The 25,648-nt window shown below is 44.3% G+C and overlaps 1 protein-coding gene across 3 annotated transcripts in view; it reads right to left on the bottom strand.

The window, feature by feature from the left end:
- The window catches only part of LOC115074782 (signal peptidase complex catalytic subunit SEC11A), a 189,323-nt gene that overhangs the window by 29,532 nt on the left and 134,143 nt on the right, over window positions 1-25,648 (bottom strand). Inside the window, exons 1-2 of one of the 3 annotated variants that reach the window (XM_029574598.1) lie at window positions 8,854-9,048; window positions 4,399-4,508 (exon numbers count right to left, since the gene is read on the bottom strand). In XM_029574598.1, the coding sequence (XP_029430458.1) occupies window positions 4,399-4,508; window positions 8,854-8,904 (161 nt within the window). In that variant the 5' untranslated portion in view covers window positions 8,905-9,048. Of the gene's footprint in view, window positions 1-4,398; window positions 4,509-8,753; window positions 8,777-8,853; window positions 9,049-25,648 lie in introns of those variants that run through there. The other 2 variants (XM_029574599.1, XM_029574595.1) reach the window with 2 other exon arrangements.

The following is a 25,648-nucleotide window of genomic DNA, read 5'->3' on the forward strand; positions in this document are numbered from 1 at the left end:
ATTGTTTTTAATTGTAAATTGCTTAATAATTTTGATAAGCAATTAATACATTTTAAAATAAATAAGCCTAAAAGGCCTAGAATAAGAAATGAAACATTATGGGAATAAATCCTCTAGAGGTGAAGGCCAGCAGCCCGGAGCCAATTCTGTACTAGTTTCTCCCACGGAGGATAACACTGGGGGCCTGCCTATGCCACAAGCCATAGAACCTGAAGAAGCCATGGACAGGAATGAACATTCAAAATAGCAGCCATTCTCGCAGAGATGGCTGCCCTTGCCGAGAAAATCACATGGGAACCAGCGGGGAACTCAGGCATAGTTGCCACTCTTGAAGACAAAAGGTTCAACCTCAATTTCTGCCAATCCAATATGGCTAGACTCAGGTATCCTCAGAAGCTCCCCCAAGACATCCTAGCTTTCATTACACAGAAAACAGTAGGAATCAGCTGCACAGACTCTCTCATCCCACAGTGTTGGCCACGCTCTAAAACTGAAATACAGTCTGGCTGAGAAGCATGATAGACCTGACAATCTGCAAAGAACCACCTGCCAGATCCCAATCTTCAACTAGTCCAAGCACAAACTTACCTCACTCTGGTACCTTTACAGAAATGTTAAAGTCCTCATTTTTTAAAATTTAATTAACACCAAGGGAGAATGGAGGGTGTGTGAAGATAGGAGGATGGCTTCCCTTAGAAAAACTTCCGGAGAACCAAAACTCTTAACCCCCCTTAGCTCTATTAAGCTCCCATTGGATATGGGAGACTCCAGGCAGGACTCACTTGACTGGGAAAACCCCACACCAATTAAAAAGAGAGAACTGCTAAATGCAGAATGGCTAAGAACCACAATCAGGCAGACTCAAGGCCAAAACCTGGGAGCCAAGATCCTGCTGCACCTGGTCAATGTGTCCTACCATCTGCTGGAGACAAGAGAGTACAGGCTTTTGCTGGAGCTGCACCATAGTAACTACCAACGATGATGTCACAAAGAAAGAAAGGAGGGCATTATGAGTAATGATCACTCTTACAAGCGTTTCTGATCACGCGACTTCAAGATAAGTGTGCTTCACTGTTTGAGTAGTTTTAAGAAGTATGATTCACTGAGTTTAAAAAATATAATCGAGACCTATGATTATAAATGGAAATGGAAAGACCGCAACACAAACAATAATGTGGTAAATTCCTAATCAACTTTAGTGTGGGCTATTAAGTCTTAAGCCCCTCTAACCAATATATGAGGTCTGGATTAAATATATATAAAAAAGAGAAAAATTCCCAATGAATATTGGGTGGTTTTTGTGTTATGAAAGACACCTAATTGGCAGTTTCACTAAGTAACACAAAGAAAGGAGTGTCATCTATTATTTCAAAACATGGCTGTTCAAACAAGCATACCCTTGACTGATTTTGCTCTTCCAAATTTACGGACAACATCCCTCTCGATCCACCCCTGACTCACGACTTCTCCTAACCTGTTCTCTTGCATCCTTCATGCCCAATCAAACTTCCTATCACTTACCTCCCTCCTTTTGCACCTCCCCTACAGGCATTTCCCAGGTTAGACCTTAAATAATGATTTTTGTTATGATTACCTAATGTTTCGTTATGCTTATACGGTTACCTCTTTTAAACACAGTTACCAGGTATTTTCAATCTTTTCTGTATATTTAACACTTATATTTCAAACTTTGTTATGTACGTTTTTAGTTTCATTGTAAAGCATATTGCTGCATTATGTTCCACTGTAAACTGAGGTGATGTTCCTTATGTGCCACGATATATAAAAACCCTTAAATAAATAAATAAGTACATAAATATTACCATCTGCTAGTAGGGGAACTAACACCTACGTGGCTAGACTAGTGTAGTAAGCTAAGGAAGAAGATTTAAGATATATGGGAGTTGGGGACAAATCAAGTATAGTAACAGGTTATACAGTACAGATGGCCTACAACTTTCCATGACAGGGAAATAAGTCAATGCTTTCACAGGCATCTATACTAGAGGACAGGGTGGCAGATGGCAGTCAATCGATTTGGGATGTTGCACCCAACAAACACACAAAGACAGTAGGGAAAATATCAAAGAAGTCAGTTCAACAGCTCACTCTTTAGCAAAAGGGTTGAAGAGCAGCCCAGGAGGATCAGCAAGCCAAGAATAAATAGCTGGAAAGCTATGAGCACAAATGCTCATAGTTGAAGTAATAACGTTCCAAATCTTTATTGGGAAGCTAGGGAAGGTTCGCCACCCGAGCCCACTCCTTTCTTGGGCTGTCAGAGACAAAAGGACTGAGACCTACTGAAAGGCCGAGTCCACTAAAAGGTCGACCCTCTGTAGGGACAAAACTGCTTGGAACCCCAGAGACTACCCCTCATACCAAAGGGGCGCTGTAACTGCTTCTTATCCTCTGGCAACCGAGGAAGCAGAGACCTGCCCCACTTACTGGCCAGTTTCTCCAACTCACTTCCAAGCAAAAGCGAGCCTTTAAAGGCATCTTGGTAAGATTAGATTTGGAAGCTGCGTCAGCAAAACCAATTTCGCAACCAGAGTTGATGTCTGGCCTCTAACCCCCGAAGCCACTCCTCTGGCCGTGGCACGAACAAAATTAGAGCCTGCGTCTGCTAAAAAGGCGGCAGCAGGCTCCATAACCGCTCTGGAATTCCCTCCAGACTCATCACCTCCTGAGAGAGAAGCAGACAAGATTGCACCACTAGGGCGCCACAGGAAGCAATCTATAAAGTCATTGCCACCGCCTCAAAGGCTTGGTTAAGAATAGCCTCAATCCTTCTAACTCATGTACATCCTTCAAGGCCACTCCTCCCTCTACCGGGATAGTCGTCTGCTTTGAGAAGGCACATACCAGTGCATCAACTTTGGGAAAACACAAACGCTCTCTCACAGCTGGATCCAAGGGGCTCCAGGCCTTCCAATGTCTGACCCCCTTTAAAATTTGCCTCTGGGGCATCCCATTTCAGATCAATCAATTCCTGAATGGCATCCATCACAGGGAAAAAAACAAGAGGCTTTATATAAGAAAACCAAAATGGGATTCTTTCTTGGCTCCGACATGGCATCCGAACCAGGGACACCCAGCTGTTTCAATGTCTGAGAAATCAGACTAGGGATCCTCTGCATTTATCCCACTCCCTTTAGAATTCTGCTTATCTCCACCACCTCTTCCAGGAGGATATTCAAGGTATCCACCAACCTTTCTGTGAAAATAATATTTACTGTCTGTGTATGGTTTAACTATCTGGCAGTTTACATTACTTCAAAAAGTCTGATCAAATTCATTCAAGATGGCGGTAGGGCAGGGGCATTGATACTTTGCTCTTGTGCTTCTATAGTCCATTTTGATCTTTATCTGCTATCCTTTACTATGTTAATATAAAATTGATTTATCCCACTGTTTACTAAATACATCTGACATTTAGGTGCTAAATTGTAATTTATAAAAGTCTAAGTATTTTTACACTGCTGATTGTCACTTTAAGAGAACATCTACTTGGGTTCCTTTTATGCCCTGCCTGCATGACATCAGCTCATATCTGCTTAATAGTTATTACTCAGAAATAAAGAATTGTTAATTTCAATCTTTGTTCTGTCTGATTATGACATCAGACAATTACCAGCCCCACTGTTGGACGCCATTAGCAGGAAAAAACTCAGCTTGAATGGAGCAATTGGTTATCACTAGGCAACGACAGTGTGGTTAAAGAGTGATTAGAATTAGAAACCACAGGGTCTAGCCACTGTCATGTGCAAGATTTGGGCTCACTTCCTGGGTCAGGTCTTTGATTCCCCAAACTGGCCAGGGCTGGGGATGCTGCGAAGATAGGAGTCGCAGACCCCAAGGGAAGGGAGTCCCAGTCCTGGCACAAAGGCAACACACAGTGACTGGATTTAGGGCCTACATTTGTAGGCCTCTAGAAGAAGCCCTGGTGCATGGCCTCCAGCCGAGTACCTGGGCTGGAGCTGGGAGGGGACAGAAGACAGGAGAAAAACATAACCGCTGAAGGCTCCTGGTGTTGAATCCCAGACTCAATTCCGATTGAGCTGTAAGTCCAAGGAAACAGGAGAAATACTGCTGAGTCAAAAAAGAAAAACCACAGCAACCACAAACGGTATTTGCATAAAAGACCCCAAACATCTGTGCACAAAGTGATATTTAGCAGTGTAGAGATGCAGCAGGAGATTTATAAAGGCAAATCTATCTTACTTCCAAAATTCCTGCAAGCTCGAACTTCTGCATTGAATGTTGAGACTATTTTAACTTTACTTCACTAGACTGCAAAACAAAGCTCAAATATTTTTATTTTCCACATAAACAGACAAAAGCATAAAATCACTTGAAACTCAAGAGAAAGATAGCAGCAATAAAAAGAAATATTGTTACCTGAGTACTACTACGATGGGACTTTCACTTCCTGTTACCACCATTAACCCCTTCCAGATCATTAATGCCGACGAGACAATCATTCCAAAATTTAACACCTGATAATACAGCTGAAAGAATAAACCAACAGCTTGGTCACAGACACAAAACAAGAAGCATTTCAAGTTAGCTCCCTGATGTAACACTACTATTAGATGCACCTCTATATCAAAAATGTGGGTGATCTGAGAGGATGTCTAAAGTCTTATGTTTACAGTTAATGTTTTGGAATGTACAATATTGTTTTAACTATTATGTAAGTTCATTTGTACCCTGCACTGAACTATTAGGAGGGGCAGGTAATAAATACTTTTAAATAAATAAATACATAAATAAATGAAAGAAGCTTGCATTGAAGAAAGCTTCAGACCTACCTATAAGCACAGAAACAAAATGGTTGAAAGGGTGCAATACTATGAGATTCAGACTGGTCACAAACAGGATATTTCACACTCTGTGGGCTCTCAATATGCATGTAGGCTAGAAATATACTGCAAATATTTAGTGTGGAGTAAATGCAGATCACACAAAATAGCACATAGCAAGGAGAGGAGTGTGAAGCCCCCTTGATACTTCCTTGAAGCGGACTATATAAAAAAGTTGTTGTCCTGAGAAATCTGTTGAACTATTGCTACTTTATTTCATACGAAACAGCATCACTCACTGGCTAGAAATATATGCAATTCTGGCTCTTAAAAGTCTATTTTTGGAACATCCTGATGGCCCAGTGCTGGCACTGCATCCATCTGACGCTTGGAAGATTCTGGTTTGGTGCCTGAAATTGATCCCTGCTCAACTGGTGTAAAGAAGCTGGAGATGATGCAGAAGCAGCGCTAATAACCCCAATGATGCAGCAGCCTCAGCCGTTGCCCAGTAGAGTCACCAACTGGCTAAGTGTACTTAATTATTTGCAACTGCTATATTGAAACTATTCAATGCTAAACAGTGCACAATACAGTACATCATTGCGTGTACATACATAGTGTTCTTGAAGGGAATCGTGATCCATGGCTCCCGACCAGGGGACTGTCACTGCGACGGGAGGGGAAGAGGGAAAAACAGTAGCTGCAAATGAAGGATCATAAAGCCATAGACAGGGAGCCCAAAAGAGCAGAAGGAATTTACTTGGCAAAAGAATCTGGTATTCCGTGTTTCAGAGCCCATACAGGGATTTCATTTATCAGATAGCAGCTGCCTCATTTGCTATTTGAGTGCATGGATCATACATACAAGCCACATGAAACTTACATTATTAAGAAGGACTCAGAACACAAACTAAAGACCAACAACATAAAGGGAACTCTGCTAAATTCTGTGAATATTAAAACAAATACTGAGCATCTTGAAAAGGAGCCATAGCTGTGAAAGGAGTTAGCCTTAGCAGTAAGATCAGAGCAATATGGGGTTTGTTTTTTTCTATTTCTATTTCTATCTATAGCTACATCCCTGTCACAAAGCTCATGAATCACTGTGTTTTATCCCTGTCACATCCCTGTAGCAATCCTACAGAGCACTGAAAAAAGGAGAACAGGTCAAAGAAACGTGATAGCAAAAAAAAAGACCATGTGGCTTACCTAGTCTGCCCAGCCATCCAACTAAATTAGCTTTATATATTTCTCATTACTCCCTCAGATTCCATGTATTTACCCCATGTTTTCTTGAATTCAGATACTGAAAGGTTGTTCCATGCACCCCTACCCTTTCTGTAAATAAATATTTCCTAGGATTTACTCCCGAGTCTACCCCTTTCACCCTCAGCCCATGACACCTTGGTTCTGGACCCTGTTAAAAGAGGCTTGCCTCCTGTGCATGGAAATCTTGGATATATTTTAATGTCTCTATCATAGCTCTTCCTTCCGCCTTTCCTCAGGGGTATATATGTTTATATCCTTTAGAATGAAATCACTGACCATTTTAATAACCATCCTCTGGACTAACTCCAACTGGTTTATATCCTTTTAAAGATAAGATCTCTAGAATTGTATGCAGTACTCCAAGTCAGGGGCAATCTCACCTCCCTTTTCCTGCTGTCCATTCCTTCCTCTCCCTATGCAACCAAACATCTTTCTGGCTTTTTCCGTCACTATATCCACTTGATGGGCCAGTTTAAGATCATCAGGTACAACCATCCCCAGATCTCTCTCTTCTTTCATACTTAGAAGAATTTTACCTCCTGTACTATACTTCCCCTTGGGTTCTGCAGCCTACATTTTTTTAGTATTAAATCTTTGCTGCCAGACCGTAGACCATTCCTAACGCTTTGCTAGATCCCTCCTCATTTTTTCTACAGCTTCCTTGCTGTCTACCCTGTTGCAAATTTTGGTAGCATTGGCAAAAAGACAAACTTTTCCTGACAATATCGCTACCAAAAATGTTGAGAACCCCCCCCCAATCCAATGACGGATCGCTGAGGCACACCGCTAGTAAGCCCCCTAACTGCCTCCCCCCACACCTCAGCATAAACTCCATTTGCCACTATCCTTTGTCACCTCCCACTCAACCAGTTTTTAACTCTGTCAGTCTCTTTAGGGCCCATACCAAGGGCACTTAATTAGTCGCCAATGAGGAACCGTGCCAAAGGCCTTATTGAAATTCAAGTTCACCTCATCTAGTGCTCTCCCTTGATCCAGCTGTTCACTCAATCAAAGACATTGATCATATTCATCTGGTAAAAACCATGCTGCCTCAGATCTTGCAATCCACTGGATTCCATAAACTGCCCTATCCTCTGTTTTAGCAGCAATTCCATTAATTTGCTCACTACAGAGGTTAGACTAACTGGCCTCCTCATTACGTCCAACTTTATCAACAGGAACCACATCTGATCATCTTCAATCCTCAGGAATTACTCCTGACTCTAAAGAAGCACTGAATAGGTCAGAAACAGAACTGCCAGAACTTCTGAAAGTTCCCTTAACACCCTCACATGCATTCAATCCAGACCCATTGCTCTGTCAACTTTAAGTTTAGTTAGCCTCTCACAAACACACTTTTCTGAAAACTGAGGTTTACCTCACTTCCAATCTTATTTGCTTTAGGTGGTCCTGCTCCTGGCCCTTGCACAACAAACACCAAACAGAAATGTATGTTAATTTTGCTTTTTCCTCATCAGCCTCTAAATATGCCTGCCTTTCATCTCAGAGTCTCACAATGCCACTTTTGCCCTTTCTTCTATCACTAACATATCTAAAAAATAGTTCTTATTCCCTTTTTATCATATCTGCTATTTTTAATTCCATTTGTATGTTTACATTCCTGATTACTTTCCCAGCTTCTCTTAAGTTTTCCAGATATTGTTGCTTGTCTTCCTCTTTCTGTAATCTCTTGTAGTTTACAAATGCTAACCTTTTTTCCCTTACCTTTTCAGCTATTTCTTTCAAAAACCATAGCAGTCTCTTTTTCCTTATACCTTTATTTATTTTCCTAACAAAAGACTGGTTGCCCTTATTATATCTTTTAGTTTTGCCCACTGCATTTCTATCTTCCCATCCACTGAATGACTCGTTGAGGTACCCCCACCTACCATTATAACAAAGTTTGCTTGAATTCTAGTACCCTTGCCTTTGAATCTTTTATTTTTTGCACCCCAATATTGAACCATTAACCATGACTGTATATAGATGACCCTCACCTCCCTTAGTATCTTTCAAGAATGATCAGTATATCATCAGAAAATGCAGCCAGAAGATGACCAGTGCATGAATCTAATCCTATGCAGCAAAGCGATGCAATAAGCCAGTCATAGTCAGTAGGGTTTTCTGAGCAACAGATAGCATCTTGTACATTGAGGAAATGGGGAGGAAAGGTAGAACTAGGCTGCAGGAAATCATAGTGAGAGAATGTCAGGGGGTACTGACTGATTAAAAAAAAAAAAATAGAGGAATGAAAATGTTATAAATTGTCAATCCGTGAGGATGGGTGGGACTCTGCTCCAATCTGATGGCTGCATGATCATCAGCTACAGATAAACCTACTGGAACTATTCATGTGTTAGCTTCCAGGTTCTTACTAGCACATTGCAACATTCCCTGTCAACCTCCTCTGCTCAGCTCACAGGCCTGACTAACTTGAGTGCAGGGTAAAGTCAAGAAAATTTAGATGGAAATCCCTACAGACTCAAAAAACTTTACTAGCTTGGCAATTTGTACGTCCTGCCAAAGTAATACATCAGCTCAGTAGCTTTATTAGATATTTAGGAAGGCATAAATATGCAAGAAATGGCTGATTATCAACAGAGGAAAAGGTATTTATTTAGTAACAACTTGATGATAGCCTGCAGGGAGAAGGGGCGAGGAGACCACATGGGAAGCGGTTACCTGCAAGAAGGGATGAGGGGCTGGTTAGTAGGAGGTGGAAGGAAGAGAGGAATTAATGGCTGAGATCAGCCCGACACCCTGCGTTCCCTCCCTCCCTCACCTGCCGCTTGTTCATCCGCCGAACATCGTCCAAAAAATCAAAGGACAACATCTTCCGGACCTGGAAGCGCCAGCAACGAGCGACAAGGCGAACAACAAACACAGGAAATAAACGAGAGAGGCCGGAAAAACCACCGGCTCCCCACTCTGCAGCATCCACACTTCCGCCCCAGCCACTTCCGGCACGACAAGCACCCATCAATAACTTTATTAGTCACCGGTTTCCCAGACACGGTCAGGCAAATCAAGTAGCCTGCTCCCGGGGCTTTCGTCCCCGTCCGGCCGCTTCTCGGAGCAATGGGGAGAAAGGGGTGGACCCTGTCTTTTTATAATCATTACCTTTAATGTAATGTTTTTTCTATTTTCCTTTCTCTTTTGCAGTACTTGGCAACTTATGTACAAGTTGTCATGCCAATAAAGTTGTTCGAAGATACGGTGTTCGTTACACCAAATTTGAGGCACGTTCTGCTGGACAAAATGTTTCTTTTACCAGGGAAGCTGCCGGCACTATGCAGATCTTGCAGTTTACGGGGCAACTTGGAAAAAAGGGGGCTGGGGACTTCTTTTAGCATGGGGGGGGGGGGGGGGGGGGTAATGATCACTTTTCCCTGTAGGTACCCAGATCAGTCCAGGCTCCTGGGTTTTGCCTCCCCTCCCTTCCAGCAGATGGAGACCGAGAAACTTTTGCTAACACTGCCACAGCACACAAAGTGGCACCTGCAGGCCCTCAGTAATTTTCTCTGTCTTCAGCAGATGGTGGAGGTGATGAGACCTCAACTCTGGTTGTGAAATTAGAGTTGGAGGCTGCGTCAGCTGCTTAATCTTACCAAGATGCCCTTTAAAGGCTCGCTCTTGTTTGGGAGCAAGTTGGAGAAACTTGTCAGTAAGGGGGAAGTTTCCGGTTCTTCCCTTGCCAGGGGATAAGAAGCAGTTACATTGCCCCTTTCATATGAGGGGCCATTTCTGGGGTTCAAGGCATTTTCATCCCTACAGAGGGATGACCTTTCAGTAGACGCAGCCTTTCGGAGAGGCCCTTTCATCCCTGCCAACCCAAGAGAGGAGGGGGCTTGGGTGGCAGACCTTCCCGCTGAAGGTTTGTTCCCCCTCTTTCCGGAACAGGAAATGGGGGGACATCTCTCTCTCTTTTATCTGAGGTGGGTCAAGATCATGTCAGACCAGTGGGTCCTGGAGGTGATACAAGAAGGATAGCACTGGAATTTCACAGTATTCCTCAGTATGTATTCATGGTGTCCCCTTGCCTTGCCCCAGGGAAGCAGCAGGCAGTGGAGTTCACTCTTCAAAGGCTTCTAGGCTGAGGGCTATGGTTCAGGCACCAACGTCTTAAGAAAGTATGGGGCGATATTCCATTTATTTTGTGGTGCCCAAGAAGGAGGGCACCTTTCGTTCCATCTTGGATCTCAAGAGGGTGAATCATCAGTTGAAGGTGACATTATCGGATAGCAGCCTTACACTCTGTGATAATGGTAATACAGTTGGGGGAATTTCTGAGGTCCTTGGATCTGTCAGAAGCTTACCTTCATATTCCCATCCGATTGGAACTCTGCTTTCTACGCTGTGTGGTGTTGGGGCACCATTAACAGTTTCAGGCACTGCCCTTTGGTCTAGTCACCGCACCCAGAACATTTTCCAAGCTTATGGGGGGAGTAGCGGCAATGTTGTAGAAAGAAGGAATGGTGGTACACCCGTACTTGGACGACTGGCTAATTTGAATTAGGTCTGAGGAAGAGCGCTGCCTGGTGACACACAAGGTGATCTCGTTATTGCAGGAGCTCAGTTGGGAAATGAACCTGACCAAGAGCAATCTTCAGCCATCGCAGATGGAGGAGCTGGGGGTTGGGTTCGACACGGGACAGGACAGAGTTTTCCTACTGAAGTTCAGATCCAGAAATTGATGTCTCAAGTATGTCAGATGGTGAACACCATACACCCGACGGTGTGGTCCTATCGGCGGCTTGATGGAGGCTACCCTGGAAGTGGTGTCAGGAGCAAGGGTGCATATATGTCCTCTTCAGCGCTCGCTGCTATCTCCTTGGAATCCACAGTCTCAGAACTATGCAGTTCTGCTTCACTTGCCGATGGAAATCTGCTCCCACCTCCAGTGGTGATTGCAGGAGGATCATCTGAGAAAGGGAGTTCCCTTGTCCTCTCCGACCTGGTTGGTACTCATGACAGATGCGATACTCCATGGGTTGGGGTCTCACTGTCTGGAGTTAATGGCCCAAGGGTGTTGGAATTACAAAGAATTTTGCTGGCACATCATTCACTTGTAAACCCGGATGGTATGGTTGGCATACTAGCAGCTCAGCCACAGACTGTAGGATCAAGCTGTTCTCCTGATGTCGGACAACGCAACAACTGTGTTGTACATCAATCGCCAGGGAGGAACCAAGAGCCAGCAAGGGTCGCAGGAATAAAGTAGCTTATGAAATGGATGGAAGGTCATCTGCAGATAACCTTGGCCTCTTACACTGCAGGAAAAGACAACAGAAGAGCAGACTCAGCAGGGAGAGTCTGGACCTATAAGAGTGTGTGTTGTTAGCTGAGACATTTCAGCTGATAGTAGATCACTGGAGCCTTTCGTTCCTAGAACTGCTGGTGACTTCACAATGCAAAGGTTCCTCAGTTCATCAGTTGCAGGAGAGATCCATGGTCCCTGGGAAGAGATGTTCTCGTACAGGTCTGGCCAGAAGACAGATTGCTTGATGCCTTTCCTCCTTGGCCCTTGCTGGGCAGGATAATTCGGTGGATCGAAGGCTATAGGGAGCTAATACTCCTGGTGCCATTGGACTGGCCCAGACATCCATAGCATGCAGATTTGCAAAGACTTGTGGTGGAGACCCCCTTCGACTTCTGCTGCACATGGATCTGTTGCATTAGGGACTGGTTCTTCATGAGGATCCAACTCTGTTCTTTCTTATGGTTTGGCCCTTGAAAGGACTCGCCTGTTAAAGTGTGGTTATTCCTCTGCAGTGATTGCCACCTTACTCTGCGCTCACAAGTTCTCCACTTCCTTGGTTTATGTGCGGGTTTGGAGAGTTTTTGAGGCCTGTTGCGAGGAGTAGGGTGTTCTCCCTCATTCAGTTAAAATCCCTCTCATTCTGGATTTTTTGCAGGATGGGTATTGTATAGGATTGGCCCTTTATTTCTTAAAGGTTCAGGATGTGGCACTTGCCTGTTTCAGAGGCCTGGTAAATGGTGTTTCATTGTTGTCTCATCCTGATGTGGCCCGTTTTTTGGAAGGGAGTGAAGCATCTTAGGCATCCCTTGAGGTTACCGGTTCCACTGTGGAGTCTTAACTTGGTGCTGGATTTTTTGGCAGGCCCTATGTTTCAACCACTGTGTAACCTTTCCTTACGGTTGTTGACCCTGAAGACTGTGTTCCTGGTGGTTATATGTTCAGCGTCTCGAATTTCTGAGCTGCAGGCCTTGTCTTGACTGGAAAATTGGGCATCGAAATGGCAGATGAAATTTAATGTGGATAAGTGCAAGGTGATGCACATAGGGAAAAATAACCCATGCTATAGTTACACAATGTTAGGTTCCATATTAGGTGCTACAACTCAAGAAAGAGATCTAGGTGTCATAGTGGATAACACATTGAAATCATCGGTTCAGTGTGCTGCGGCACTCAAAAAAGCAAACAGAATGTTGGCAATTATTAGAAAAGGAATGGTGAATAAAACGGAAAATGTCATAATGCCTCTGTATCGCTCCATGGTGAGACCGCAACTTGAATACTGTGTACAATTCTGGTCGCCGCATCTCAAAAAAGATATAATTGCGATGGAGAAGGTACAGAGAAGGGCTACCAAAATGATCAGGGGAATGGAACAGCTCCCCTATGAGGAAAGACTAAAGAGGTTAGGACTTTTCAGCCTGGAGAAGAGACAGCTGAGGGGGGATATGATAGACGTGTTTAAAATCATGAGAGGTCTAGAATGGGTAGATGTGAATCGGTTATTTACTCTTTCGGATAATAGAAAGACTAGGGGGCACTCCATGAAGTTAGCATGTGGCACATTTAAAACTAATTGGAGAAAGTTCTTTTTCACTCAGCGCACAATTAAACTCTGGAATTTGTTGCCAGAGGATGTGGTTAGTGCAGTTAATATAACTGTGTTTAAAAAAGAATTGGATAAGTTCTTGGAAAAGTCCATTACCTGCTATTAATTGAGTTGACTTAGAAAATAGCCACTGCTATTACTAGCAACGGTAACATGGAATGGACTTAGTTTTTGGGCACTTGCCAAGTTCTTATGGCCTGGATTGGCTACTGTTGGAAACAGGATGCTGGGCTTGATGGACCCTTGGTCTGACCCAGTATGGCATGTTCTTATACCTCTCTGTCTGTTCAGCTCCTCCAGGTCTGCCACTTTAGCCTCCAAAGATTGGGCTTGTTCTCTGAGAGCCAGGAGTTCTTTGCACTGGGGGCACACATACAATCTCTCACCGGCAGGTAAAAAAAATCATACATGTGACACTCGATGCAAAAGACTGGAAAGCCCCCCTCTTGCTGCTGGACTGCTGCCTTCCTCTTAATTTTGTTGAGTACCTAACTTTAGATTGCTAAGGGAGTTGGAATTAGAGTACTTTAATTAGTTAATACACCTATAAATTTAATCCTCTAGTGACCTACAAGGGGATGATTAAACTCTCAATAAGGGCTGGTGCAATAGTATGATTTAGATAAGCGCCTGATTTATTTTTAATGAGAAAGTGTCTCTTGCCTAAAAATCAAGGGTTGAGTTAGGGGTGGATGAGAGGGAAAGGTAGACACTAGAATTAACTCCCTCTGGCTTGCTTATTATTTCAGACACACACAAACTCTAAAGAATATATCCCACTATTAAACCTCTCCCCAAACCTTTTTTTAAGTCCTAAGAATTTCCAAAGCTATACTTACCAATCCTCTTCAACCACCGTAAAGTTGATCTTCACTCAAAGGACTGAAAGATTTGAGATGCAGGGCTTCTGGAAGCTGGGGCTATGGAGTTCAAAGCCTGGATTGCTCATTGTGACCTCTGGAGTCCTCTCCTGGGGAATGCTGGGAGCAGTATGCAAATGAGTCTTCTAGCCCTCTTCTACTGCAAAGCTGGGGCTGTGGAGCTCGAAGCCTGGATTGTTCATTGTGACCTTGCCTAACCCAACCTGTCTCATCTAGCCTTGCCCTATCTGTCTTGTTCAGTGTTTGCGTCTTCATCCATCCTTGGCCTAATTTCCTGATACTAATCTCTTGCTTTGGTCCTGACCACGTTTGCCTGCTGCCTGGACCCGACCTCTTGCCTTGCACCCGGCCACTTATTTGCTGAATGACCTGACCCTTGGGCTGTCCCGGTGTCTCCAGCCTGTTCTGACCCCAGTGTACCCTTGGATTCTTGCTCTCAACTGGGTCCTCACTTTTCTATGTGGTGTTTGACCACCACCCTTGCACACCTAAACCTGTCCCGGTTCTGTCACCTGCCCCACAGCTAATGTAATGGGACATGAACTTCAGGACCTCTGGCAAAAGATGCTGGAACAAGGGGCAGCATGTTTTAAAAGGCAGGTGGACAAGAAACATTGCCCGGAACCTCAACTCTGGCCTGGGGTCCTGCTATGGCTTAGTATGAAAAACATATGCCTCAAAAACCCTTCGCTGAAGTTTGCCCCAAGATTTGTGAGTTTAATCCCTGACATACAACAAATAGGGCCAGTAAAGTAGTTACCCCCAACTTTTTGGATTCACGATGTCTTCCATGTATCTTTGTTGAAATCAGCCATCTTTTCTTGGCCGGCCAGCCAGCCCAACCCCTCGAGCCTGCTGAAATAACAGCTGAAGATGACATCCAGTATGAAGTCAAAGAGATCTTCCAGGACAGTCAGAAACCAAATCCAGTAATATGCTGGAAGAACTTTGGCCCTGAAGAGAATTCCTGGGAGCCAGCTTTTAACCAAGCCTCACAATTATTATGGGACTTCCACAGGAGATTCCCCTGACTGGTAATATTCACATGTCCAATGTGTCAACGTTGCCCAATGTTACCAATGTTTATTCACAATCTCATGTTCACATGTGAATATTACTAGCAGTTGATAAAAAAGATAAAAAAAGGAGTAGATACACATGAAAAGGACAGTAAGGTTCACATAAATAGCTTCATGGGAATGTGAATATTATTGGGTATGCAAATATCAGTATTCATTTGAAGTAAAGATATTGATAAACATGAAAAGGTACTGATATATATGAACATTACTGTTTAGTAACATAAGAACTTCACTATGCTGTAGTTATTTATCTCTTTTGTCATTTAGATATATTTTGATGTTACAATATCTTTTGATTAATTTATATGAGAAATTGGTTTTTGATGTGATATGTTCTTGTATTTATTGGCAAAACTGCTATTTTGGAAATTAGCATTTTTATGGAATGTGGAGTGAGCGAGTTTGGATTTGAGGTTTCTTTTGTTCCATTGTTGCACTGCATACATAGTCTGGCTTGTCATTTTCTCTTCAGTTTCCATGTTTCTATTTCTAGGTTATGATCTCTTTATTCTGTAATTCCTTTTTTTTTGTCAAAATCATTTTTATTGAGAAGACGTGCAATACATAATCAAAACACAAACTTACAAAATGTGTGGCTAGTGAGAGAGGCAAGAAATGATCCACCACAGGAACTAAGCCTGCGGCTATGCCCTTCATGATACTAAGCCTCATAAACCGCAGTGCAAATCTTCATTTTATAAATTCAAACTCCCATCCCCAGTCTTACGCACTGAGCAATCATTCATCCAGTTATTCAGTCCTTTCAAACCCATACAACCCATTCATCCCCACCCTACCCCATCCCCTTTCCCCCTGAGACCAAAGAGCCTTTGCTGAGCGTATAAACATAAGAAGCCTGTTATAATGTATTGAAAAACAAACGTAGGGTAACCTCTACATCTCCAGACAGCCCCACTGTGCTTAGGCTAGAACCTGTTTCATAAGTAAGAGTTGCATTCCAGCATAAGTCCAGGCAGCAATATCACCAACTATATCCAATTTGGTTGATAGCCGACCGCAAGCAGTCCGGTTTCTATGTCTGCAGGCAAGAGATTATAGCACATGGATCAGCTTTCACAGTACCTCTTATCTGGTTTCCTGTCCCCGCACGTGCAATTGCCATCTGATGGTGGCATGCTGCCACTTGAGGTAGTGTAAGGGAGTCAAATCCAATCTGCAAGAATTGTATGGCATGCTAAAAGAATAGTAAATCGTCTGAATCGGTCATGTGAATTTATATATGGTGTCAGGACCTTTTTCAGACCTGACATGAGTTTGCCCGACTTTGGAAATTGTTTATTAATGCACCTCACAGTAAACTCTAACACTGTAGACCAAAAGGGCTCGAGACGCGGGCAGGTAAAGAGCCAATATGTCATCGTGCCTTCCTCTCATGCACATTTGATGCACAACGGCAATGGTAATCGGCCCATTTTGAATCTGCGAACATCATCGCACATTGTATGATGTAGGATCTGAAACTGCAGTTCCCGCAGCCCTAGATCGGGGATGTGACCATGCAAAGTCTTAAAACAGAGCTGTAAATAGGATTTTATAATCGGCTCCTGCCACACAGCAGACCAATAAGAAGTGAGTGAGTCCAGGTGATGTGATGCTGCAGAATGTTTGCTCATGGTGCTCCATCCTTTTATAGAATTGTGGGAGTAGGCAGTATCAAATATACTCTTGGCGAAAGAGGATTCTTGCTGAAGCACTCCCCTTGTCCAATGAAAAGATTGTAGCTAGTGTTGCACTTGCAAGTAAGCAAAGAAGTGTCACGTTGGTATCCGATATTTTTGGGCTATGGTGGCAAAATCCTGCATGACTGGGGCTTCCTCCTCATACAGATGAAAGATCAATGGCAGTCCATTGCGAGCCCATGCATTAAATATGGCACTACAGCTATGTCCGGGCGTAAAGTCCTTGTTGCCCACTAACGGTAATAGCAGAGAATGAGAGCCCTCCATGTTTCTTTGACTTCATAGCCACCTCCAAGCACGCCAGCATGGGTAAAGCAAAACTTTTGGAATGTCCATATTCTGAAGTATTATGGGGTGTGCCTGTAGAAGATATAAGGGGGACCATGGAATGGTCATACTCGCTATCAAGCCCTCCTTGCAATAAGAATAAGAGTCAAGAAGCCATTCTCCACAAAGTGCATCTGGCAGGCAACATTGTACAGTCAAAAATCTGGACGTCCAAGACCTCCCATGTCCTTGAGGCATTCAAGAGTCTGATACTTTATTCGTGCCTTCTCTCCTGCCCACAAAAACTTTTGAAAAGCTGACTGTAGCCACTTCAAATCTGCATTGAACAACCAGCTAGGGAGCATGTACAGCTTGTACAGTAGTTTAGGGACAATCACCATTTTCAGGAGAGCACAGTGCTCGAAAAATGTCAGGGGGAGCGAATGCCAGGCCATCAGCTGGGCTCCTATATTCGTATCGTTTCCTGTATATTCAAGTTCATAAAGAGCGGTTAGGTCTCTAGGTATTCAAACTCCCAGATATTTAAAGTTTCCCAGGGCCCAGGAAAAGGGAAAAACTCCGGACCAGGTTGCCTGCAGCTGCAGGTCTAAGGCTAGCGCCTCAGACTTGGAGAAATTTATACGTAAACCCGCTATATCTTGGAATTGGGAAAAAAGCGAAACTATGGCGGGGATGCTCCCCCGTGGGTGACCCACAAACAAAAAAATATCAGCAAACATTGCCACTTTTAGCAAATGATTTCCAATGCTTAGCCCCCAAAACTCCTTGTCACTTCTAAGTTTCACAGCTAGGGGTTCTATCTCTAGAACAAATAGCAAAGGAGAGAGCGAACATCCCTGGCACACCCCACAGTGCAGGGAGAAAGGCATGGATAGCAAACCATTGATTAATAGTCAGGCACTAGGATTATGATAAAGCACCTCTAACCATTGCATGAAATCTCCTTCAAACCCATATCTTTGGAGGAACCAGAACAAGTAGTCCCAGGACATGGAGTCAAATGCTTTTTCTGCGTCTAAACTTAGAATCCTGGGGATGGTAGCTGAGAGCAGCTAGTATTCTTCGCACATTTTGCACCCCTTGTCTTCCCTTATCAAACCCCTTTTGGTCTGGGTGTCTCATTGTGGGAAGTATAGCATTCAATCTGGCTGCCAGAACAGCCACAAAAAATTTTATGTCTACGTCAATTAGTGAAATTGGCCGATATGATCCAACGTCATAGGGGTCCTTCCCTTTTTCGGTATGAGGACAATCATAGATTGATTTTCTGACGTGTGTATGAATTTGCTGGCGATGATACTATTATAGTAAGAGAGTAGAGTCGGCAGGAGGGTAAATTTTAGTATTTTATAAAATTCATTACTAAGGCCATCTTACCCAGCCGCTTTGCCAAGCTTCAAACCTTGTATTACCGCATAGATGTGTCTGTCTTTAATGGGGGCATTCAGTTTCTCCAGTTGATCCTTACTTATCTTTGACCAAGAGAAATTCTGGAAAAAGACATCCGAAGCTTCCCCGTTTCTAGGTTTTGTATGGTAGAGGGTTTTATAATACTCTTAAAAAAAAAAAGCTGGACGTGATGTCCTCTATAGAAGTTTTGCAGGTGCCATCTTTACCCCTAACGCCTGCTATAATGGATTTTGGGTCTCTAGCTCTCACTAAGTTAGCCAGCAACTTACTGGGTTTGTTTCCTTGTTTATATAGCTAGTATTTATAATATCTTAGCGATTTTGAAGCCCGTTGATGCAATAAAGAATTAAAAGCTACTCGTATACGATCTGCCTCCATTTTACTAGAGTCAAACATGTCTGATATGTGTTTCAATTGGGCCTTTTTCAGTTCAGCCGTTAGGCGCAGTATTTTGGCGTTACGTTTTTTTATTCCTTGTAGCTACATACGCAATTATACTGCCCCTCATCACTGCCTTCCCCGCAGCCCACAAGGTATTCGGACTGATATCTGGAATGGTATTTAGCCGGACATATTCTTCCCAATTCGCCTGTAGATAGGCCTGCAAAGTTTTGTCTAAGATTAGATCCGGGGGCATGTGCCACGAGAAAGCCGCCCTCTGTGATCTTCCCACCTCTAGGCTGACCGATATGGGTGCGTGATCTGATAGTGTCATAGTGCCTATGGTAGCCGCTTTTGTCTGACAGAACAGCGTGTCAGAAAATAAGAAATAGTCTAAATGAGAGTAAGAAAGGTGGGGGTGTGAAAGAAATGTGAAATCTTGCTCCCCGGGGTGTAGCACCTGCCATATATCAAGCAAATTGAGTTCCTTACAAAGTTCACTCCCATATGTTGATCCTTGTTACCCCTTAGCCGTGGCGGTTTGCAATTAAGGTATTTATCCATAAGACATGCCATACTGGGTCAGACCAAGGATCCATCAAGCCCAGCATCCTGTTTCCAACAGTGGCCAATCCAGGCCATAAGAACTTGGCCATGACAGTGTTAAAATCACCACCCACCACCAAAGCGCAGTTACACAAATTTGCCAAGATGCCCACTATGTTGGTAAAAAATTCATGAGAGTAGGAATTTGGGGCGTAAACATTGCAAAATGCAATCCTTTATTGGTGTAACAGTCCTGTAGCAATGACATAGCGGCCTTCCGTATCTTGCCACACCTTTTCTAGCTGAAATGCCAATTGTTTATGGAACAGGATCGCTACTCCTCTCTTTTGAGAGGTGTAGGAGGAGTAATAACAGCTACCCACCCATTCTCTTTTTAGCTTAGCATGTTCCGCGTCTGTCAAGTAGGTCTCCTGTAAGAATACCACCTGAGACCGTAGTCACCGAAACATGGATAGTAGTTTCTTTCTTTTAATTGGCAAATGTATACCGTCCATATTTAGTGAAGTAATCTTAATTGTGGCCATTTCAGATGTCTAGGTGGGTTCCAACCCCCTTGTCAAATTAACTTGAGGTCTGTGAACAATGAAAGGGCCCGAAGCTCCCCAGCCTGAGCTTTGGGCTGCATAGGCGAATATCCATTCATTACAAAATCTGTAAGTATTCAACGATTCTCCAATTGGTCTCAGCTTAGAACCCCCTTTCCCCTCTCCATCCACCCCACATACATTCACAGACACCCATCACACAAACTAGCACACAAATGATATTCATACACTTTGCTCCAAGAGGCTCAAGGTGCCAGTGAGTCCCTCCAACACTGGGACACACAGGCCCTTCCTCTACCCCCCCCCACCCCCCCCCCCCCCCCCCCCCCCCCCCCCCGGAACCACAACTAACGGCAAGAACATAGTAGATAGAAAATAATGGTGCTAAACACAGCCAGGAGCTTAACCACAACTTTTAAAACATATAGTACTTTGGCTGTGGCCTAACTGATCAGGAAGCCAGGTTTCTATAGATTCATAGAGGTCACGGTCGGGTATAGACTCTGGTAGTCCTATTATTTTTACATTATTCCGCCTGTTTCTATTTCCTGGTCTTCCAGCCTTTCTAGGAAAGTGGCCTGTTGTGCATTTAAAACTTGGACTTGCCTTTCAGTTGTAGCCAGTCTGTCCTCCTGATCAGAATTGCGCTGCTCCGCCATGTCAATCCGTCTGGCTTGCCCTTCAACCGTGCTTTTTATTTCCTCCATGGACGCTTGAATCTTGATCAGCTGGTCATCTATTGCTGCAGAGACACTTGCAGAGATTTGGAGCGCCTCCTCGAGATTGCCGCGAGCTGTTTGACGCCGTCAGCCGCGGACACCATCTTAGAAGCACTGCTTCTTGTCCCCGGGAGGCCGCGTGTATTCCCCATGGCACATATCGCACCTCCTTGCCGCCGGACCAGCTCAAAAGTCCAGCGGTCGCATGGCTTTTCATTGCGCGCATCTCTATGGCTCCGTTCGGGACTCCGGAGGGCCAGTCGGGCAGAAGATGCTGCCCGATTTAGGAAGGAGGGCTTCAGAGCTGCCCATTCAAGCTGCTGACCCTGATGATGTCTGAAGAAAATAGGATAAAACATAAGCATTGTCTAGGTAAGTGTAAAACATTGATAAGACAGGCGAAGAGAGAATTTGAAATGAAGTTGGCCATAGAGGCAAAAACTCATAATAAAAACGTTTTTAAATATATCCAAAGCAAGAAACCTGTGAGGGAGTCGGTTGGATCATTAGATGACAAAGGGGTTAAAGGGGCTCTTAGGGAAGATAAGGCCATTGCAGAAAGACTAAATGAATTCTTTGCCTCCGTGTTTACTAATGAGGATGTTGGGGAGATACCAGTTCTGGAGATGGTTTTCAGGGGTGATGACTCAGACGAACTGAACGAAATCACTGTGAACCTGGAAGATGAGGGATCTCATTTTTTTGAAGGGGTTAATAAACATGTGGATAAAGGTGAACTGGTAGATGTAGTGTATTTGGATTTTCAGAAGGCGTTTGACAAAGTCCCTCATGAGAGGCTTCTACGAAAACTAAAAAGTCATGGGATAGGAGGCAATGTCCTTTCGTGGATTACAAACTGGTTAAAAGACAGGAAACAGAGAGTAGGATTAAATAGTCAATTTTCTCAGTGGAAAAGGGTAAACAGTGGAGTGCCTCAGGGATCTGTACTTGGACCGGTGCTTTTCAATATATATATATATAAATGATCTGGAAAGGAATACGATGAGTGAGGTTATCAAATTTGCGGATGATACAAAATTATTCAGAGTAGTTAAATCACAACCAGATTGTGATACATTACAGGAAGACCTTGCAAGACTGGAAGATTGGGCATCCAAATGGCAGATGAAATTTAATGTGGACAAGTGCAAGGTGTTGCATATAGGGAAAAATAACCTATGCTGTAGTTACACGATGTTAGGTTCCGTATTAGGAGCTACCACCCAGGAAAAAGATCTAGGCATCATAGTGGATAATACTTTAAAATCGTCGGCTCAGTGTGCTGCAGCAGTCAAAAAAGCAAATAGAATGTTAGGAATTATTAGGAAGGGAATGGTTAATAGAACGGATAATGTCATAATGCCTCTGTATCGCTCCATGGTGAGACCGCACCTTGAATACTATGTACAATTCTGGTCGCCACATCTCAAAAAAGATATAGTTGCGATGGAGAAGGTACAGAGAAGGGCAACCAAAATGATAAAGGGGATGGAACAGCTCCCCTATGAGGAAAGGCTGAAGAGGTTAGGGCTGTTCAGCTTGGAGAAGAGATGGCTGAGGGGGGATATGATAGAGGTCTTTAAGATCATGAGAGGTCTTGAACGAGTAGATGTGACTTGGTTATTTACACTTTCAAATAATAGAAGGACTAGGGGGCATTCCATGAAGTTAGCAAGTAACACATTTAAGACTAATCGGAGAAAATTCTTTTTCACTCAACGCACAATAAAGCTCTGGAATTTGTTGCCGGAGGAGGTGGTTAGTGCAGTTAGTGTAGCTGGGTTCAAAAAAGGTTTGGATAAGTTCTTGGAGGAGAAGTCCATTAATGGCTAATAATCAATAATACTTAGGGAATAGCCACTGCTATTAATTGCATCAGTAGCATGTGTTCTTTTTAGTATTTGGGTAATTGCCAGGTTCTTGTGGCCTGGTTTTGGCCTCTGTTGGAAACAGGATGCTGGGCTTGATGGACCCTTGGTCTGACCCAGCATGGCAATTTCTTATGTTCTTATGTTATACCCAGAAGCCCTGTAATTCTTTATTTCTTTTTTCTGTATGGATGACTGAGATGAGGTATTCTGCTAGCATGCAGTTTCTACATAAGGAGTATAGCAGCCACAATATGGTGATCAAGGGGGGAGATGGCGCTGGCGCCACACGAGCAAGATGGCGGCCCCCCTGGAGGGTCTCCACAAGGGAGGACCCTCGTACCGAATTGGGGTCTAGCCCAGACAGGGCTGTTCAACCCGATGGGACAGACACCGGAGGGCGATCTGTGCGGCTATTCGAGTCTCGGAGACCGGAGTCTTTAAGAAAAGTTTTCTACCTTACCTTGTCTCGGCTCTTCCCAGTCTCGTGCCGGGCGGTCTCAGGCTGTGGGGGAGAGGGGAATACCTTCACCGCCGTGCTCAGTATTGCACCTGCTGCCTTTCAGCCACTCCTGTTCCTGGGGGCTAAGTCCACGCCGGGAACTGGCTACCGGACTGAGGCTTACCTCTGAGGGATCTCGGAAATCACCTCAGGAATTCTCGACTGGGGGAGGGACCCTTAGGTATCACCGCAGGAGAGCGGGGCTCGTCTTGTAGAGGTACGAGGTAAGAAAATTTCCTAACGCTGTGCGTGTGTAGAGTGCCAAACTGCTGACATCAGACTGAAATCTGACTCCGTCTCCAACTGCTATCAGGAGCACACTATACCCATTGGTCCTGAGTCCATCTGCTACACGCTAGGAAATGGCAGTTAGTGCTGTTTTAGTATGGGAGGTTTACTTACAGCACTCTGTAGTTTAAGAACACTGTTGGAATCTCAAAGACTTTAAAGTAGTGGTTCAGGCATCTGTGCTTCCCATTATAGATGATATATTGGGTTTGCCAGCATCCCTGCTTAAGGCCTTACAGCTACTGTTAAATGCCACAGCTCATTTGAATTGTGGAAAAAACCATAATGAGCATATTACACCAATCCTTATGCAGCTCCAATGGCTACTCATTCAATATCATGTCCAATTCAGAGTGGCACTAATAACTTATAAGCTACTCTGTACCAGGTCGCTGCCTTGGATAAATTTCTTCTTGTGTATTTATTCAACCCAACAAGAAATTTAAGATCTCAGGAAAGAGGAGGGCTGCTTGAAATACCATCAAATCAGGCTATCATGACTATCAATCACAAGAGAATGTGCAGTCTCCATAACAGCACCTACTATTTGGAACACTTTACTGGCAGCATTAAGGATGGTGGAAATGTACAAAATCATTTAAAACACTATTTAAATTGTTCTTGTTGGTATAGTACCATGGTAGAGATGAATCAAGATAGGGCAAGAGAACATTGTACAAATCTCATCTTTGTGTATCTGTGTACTGTGCTGTTTGTACGTCTGACTGTAAACTGGCCCCAAAACCCTAATCCACCATCAAAACATCACCTCGAGTTACTAGATGACCCTCCTATAGTGGTATAAATAATTGACTACTATGAGAGCCTTATAGAGAGTCTCTGTTATGGTTTGTGGTTTTCGTGGACCCTTGGCCCGAGGTGAAAGTTGTTACCACAGGTCCATACCATTGGGGTGAGATCAGGAACAGCAGGAGCTCTGGAAGAGAATCTGTGGGGAGGTCCCGAGGAGCGGGGTGAGAGCAGCAGTGAGGAACCCCACAGTAAGCTGGTTAGGCCGGAGAGCAGTACCTGGGCAGAGACCTCCGAGAGGGTGGCACTAGGCAGGCCCACGGAGCGGGAGCACGAGGTAGGAAGTGCATGAGGTATACTGCAGAGGCAACCTCGAGGGGCGGAGCTGCTTAGCGAGGACGGTACTGATGCAATGACTAAGGCTAACCCACGGAGCGGGGAAGCCAGAGTCGGGTCTCCAGGTAATGACATAGACAAACCCCGAGAAGCGGGGGAAATGCCAGTAATCACTGGTGTTTGAATGTAGGCACTGCCCCGAGGAGCGGGGAAGCGCAGACAGTCTCTGGTCTAGAACATAGGCACTGCCCCGAGGAACGGGGAAGCAAGGAGATAGGTCTCCCAAGTGGTGAGAGCGTTCCCAGAGGCAACCCCGAGGAGCGGGAAGCCGGCGGGTAGGACTCTTGGAAGGCGCAGGGCTAGCCAGAGGAGCAGGGGAAGCCAGGAGATGAGTCTCTGGAGACAGCACACGCAGGTCTCCGAAGAGCAAGGACCTGAGCCAGGATCCAGAGTCCAAGAAGGGTCCAAGACAGCCACCACAGGTCCAAGGAGACAGTAGCTAGTAGAGTAGCGATGGAACTCATTGCCAAGTCGGCTAGCAGGGGGCGAAGGCGGTGCTTAAGAACCCTGACCAATTGATGTCATTAGTCAGGGATGCCCCCGAGGTTCCCGCTGTAGCAACTTCAAGAGAGAGCCCGGTGGCATGCGCGCGTCTAGGAAGGCCTTGAGTTGGCATGGGTGGCGGCAGCATCCAGACCGCCATGAGGAACCATGAGATACGTGGCAGTAGAGGCTAGGCCCCGCCGCGAGCAGGCCCGGAGAGGGAAGCAGGGCAGTACAAAACGTGAGTAGACGCGGTCGCAGCCATCTGCGACTGACGGTTATAACAGTCTCTCTCTTCCTCTCTGAGCAGGCCAAAACAAGGAAATGCCTGTTTGGACACTTCTCAGCTTGCACACATTGCGGTAAGTGAAAAATTACCCTAACCACGCCCCTTTTTAAATCACAGGCGCTATTCATGCAAAATTTATAGCATTTTGATGAATTTAGGGCTCATTTTGTCATGAGAGAATATCTAGGGTAATGTTTTAAATTAATTATGTATGCTGTGTAATCGCTTAGAGAGCTCTGGCATTAGTGATCAATGAATTTTAATAAAATGCAATTACAATATTTATAATTCTGTTTACTCATGGTTTTCTGAGGGCCAAGCCCACACTCAATATGTGCTATAATAGATCTAATATCATATGGGTTCCAAGTGGTTTTTTTTAGCATTTTTGCAGGGGTTTTCTGGTTGGCACCACAGCAGAGCATGTACATGTAATATACATATAGCTCTGTTGTATGAATATCCTTTTTCTTGTAAAATGTTAATGTAAAGGCATAATTTGTAATTGTATATGGAGAAAGTGTGGGAACTAGGATGGGGCTGGGGGGCACAAAGCTATAAA

This window comes from Rhinatrema bivittatum, chromosome 13 (assembly GCF_901001135.1).
Source record: "Rhinatrema bivittatum chromosome 13, aRhiBiv1.1, whole genome shotgun sequence".
Classification (NCBI taxonomy): Eukaryota; Metazoa; Chordata; class Amphibia; order Gymnophiona; family Rhinatrematidae; genus Rhinatrema; species Rhinatrema bivittatum.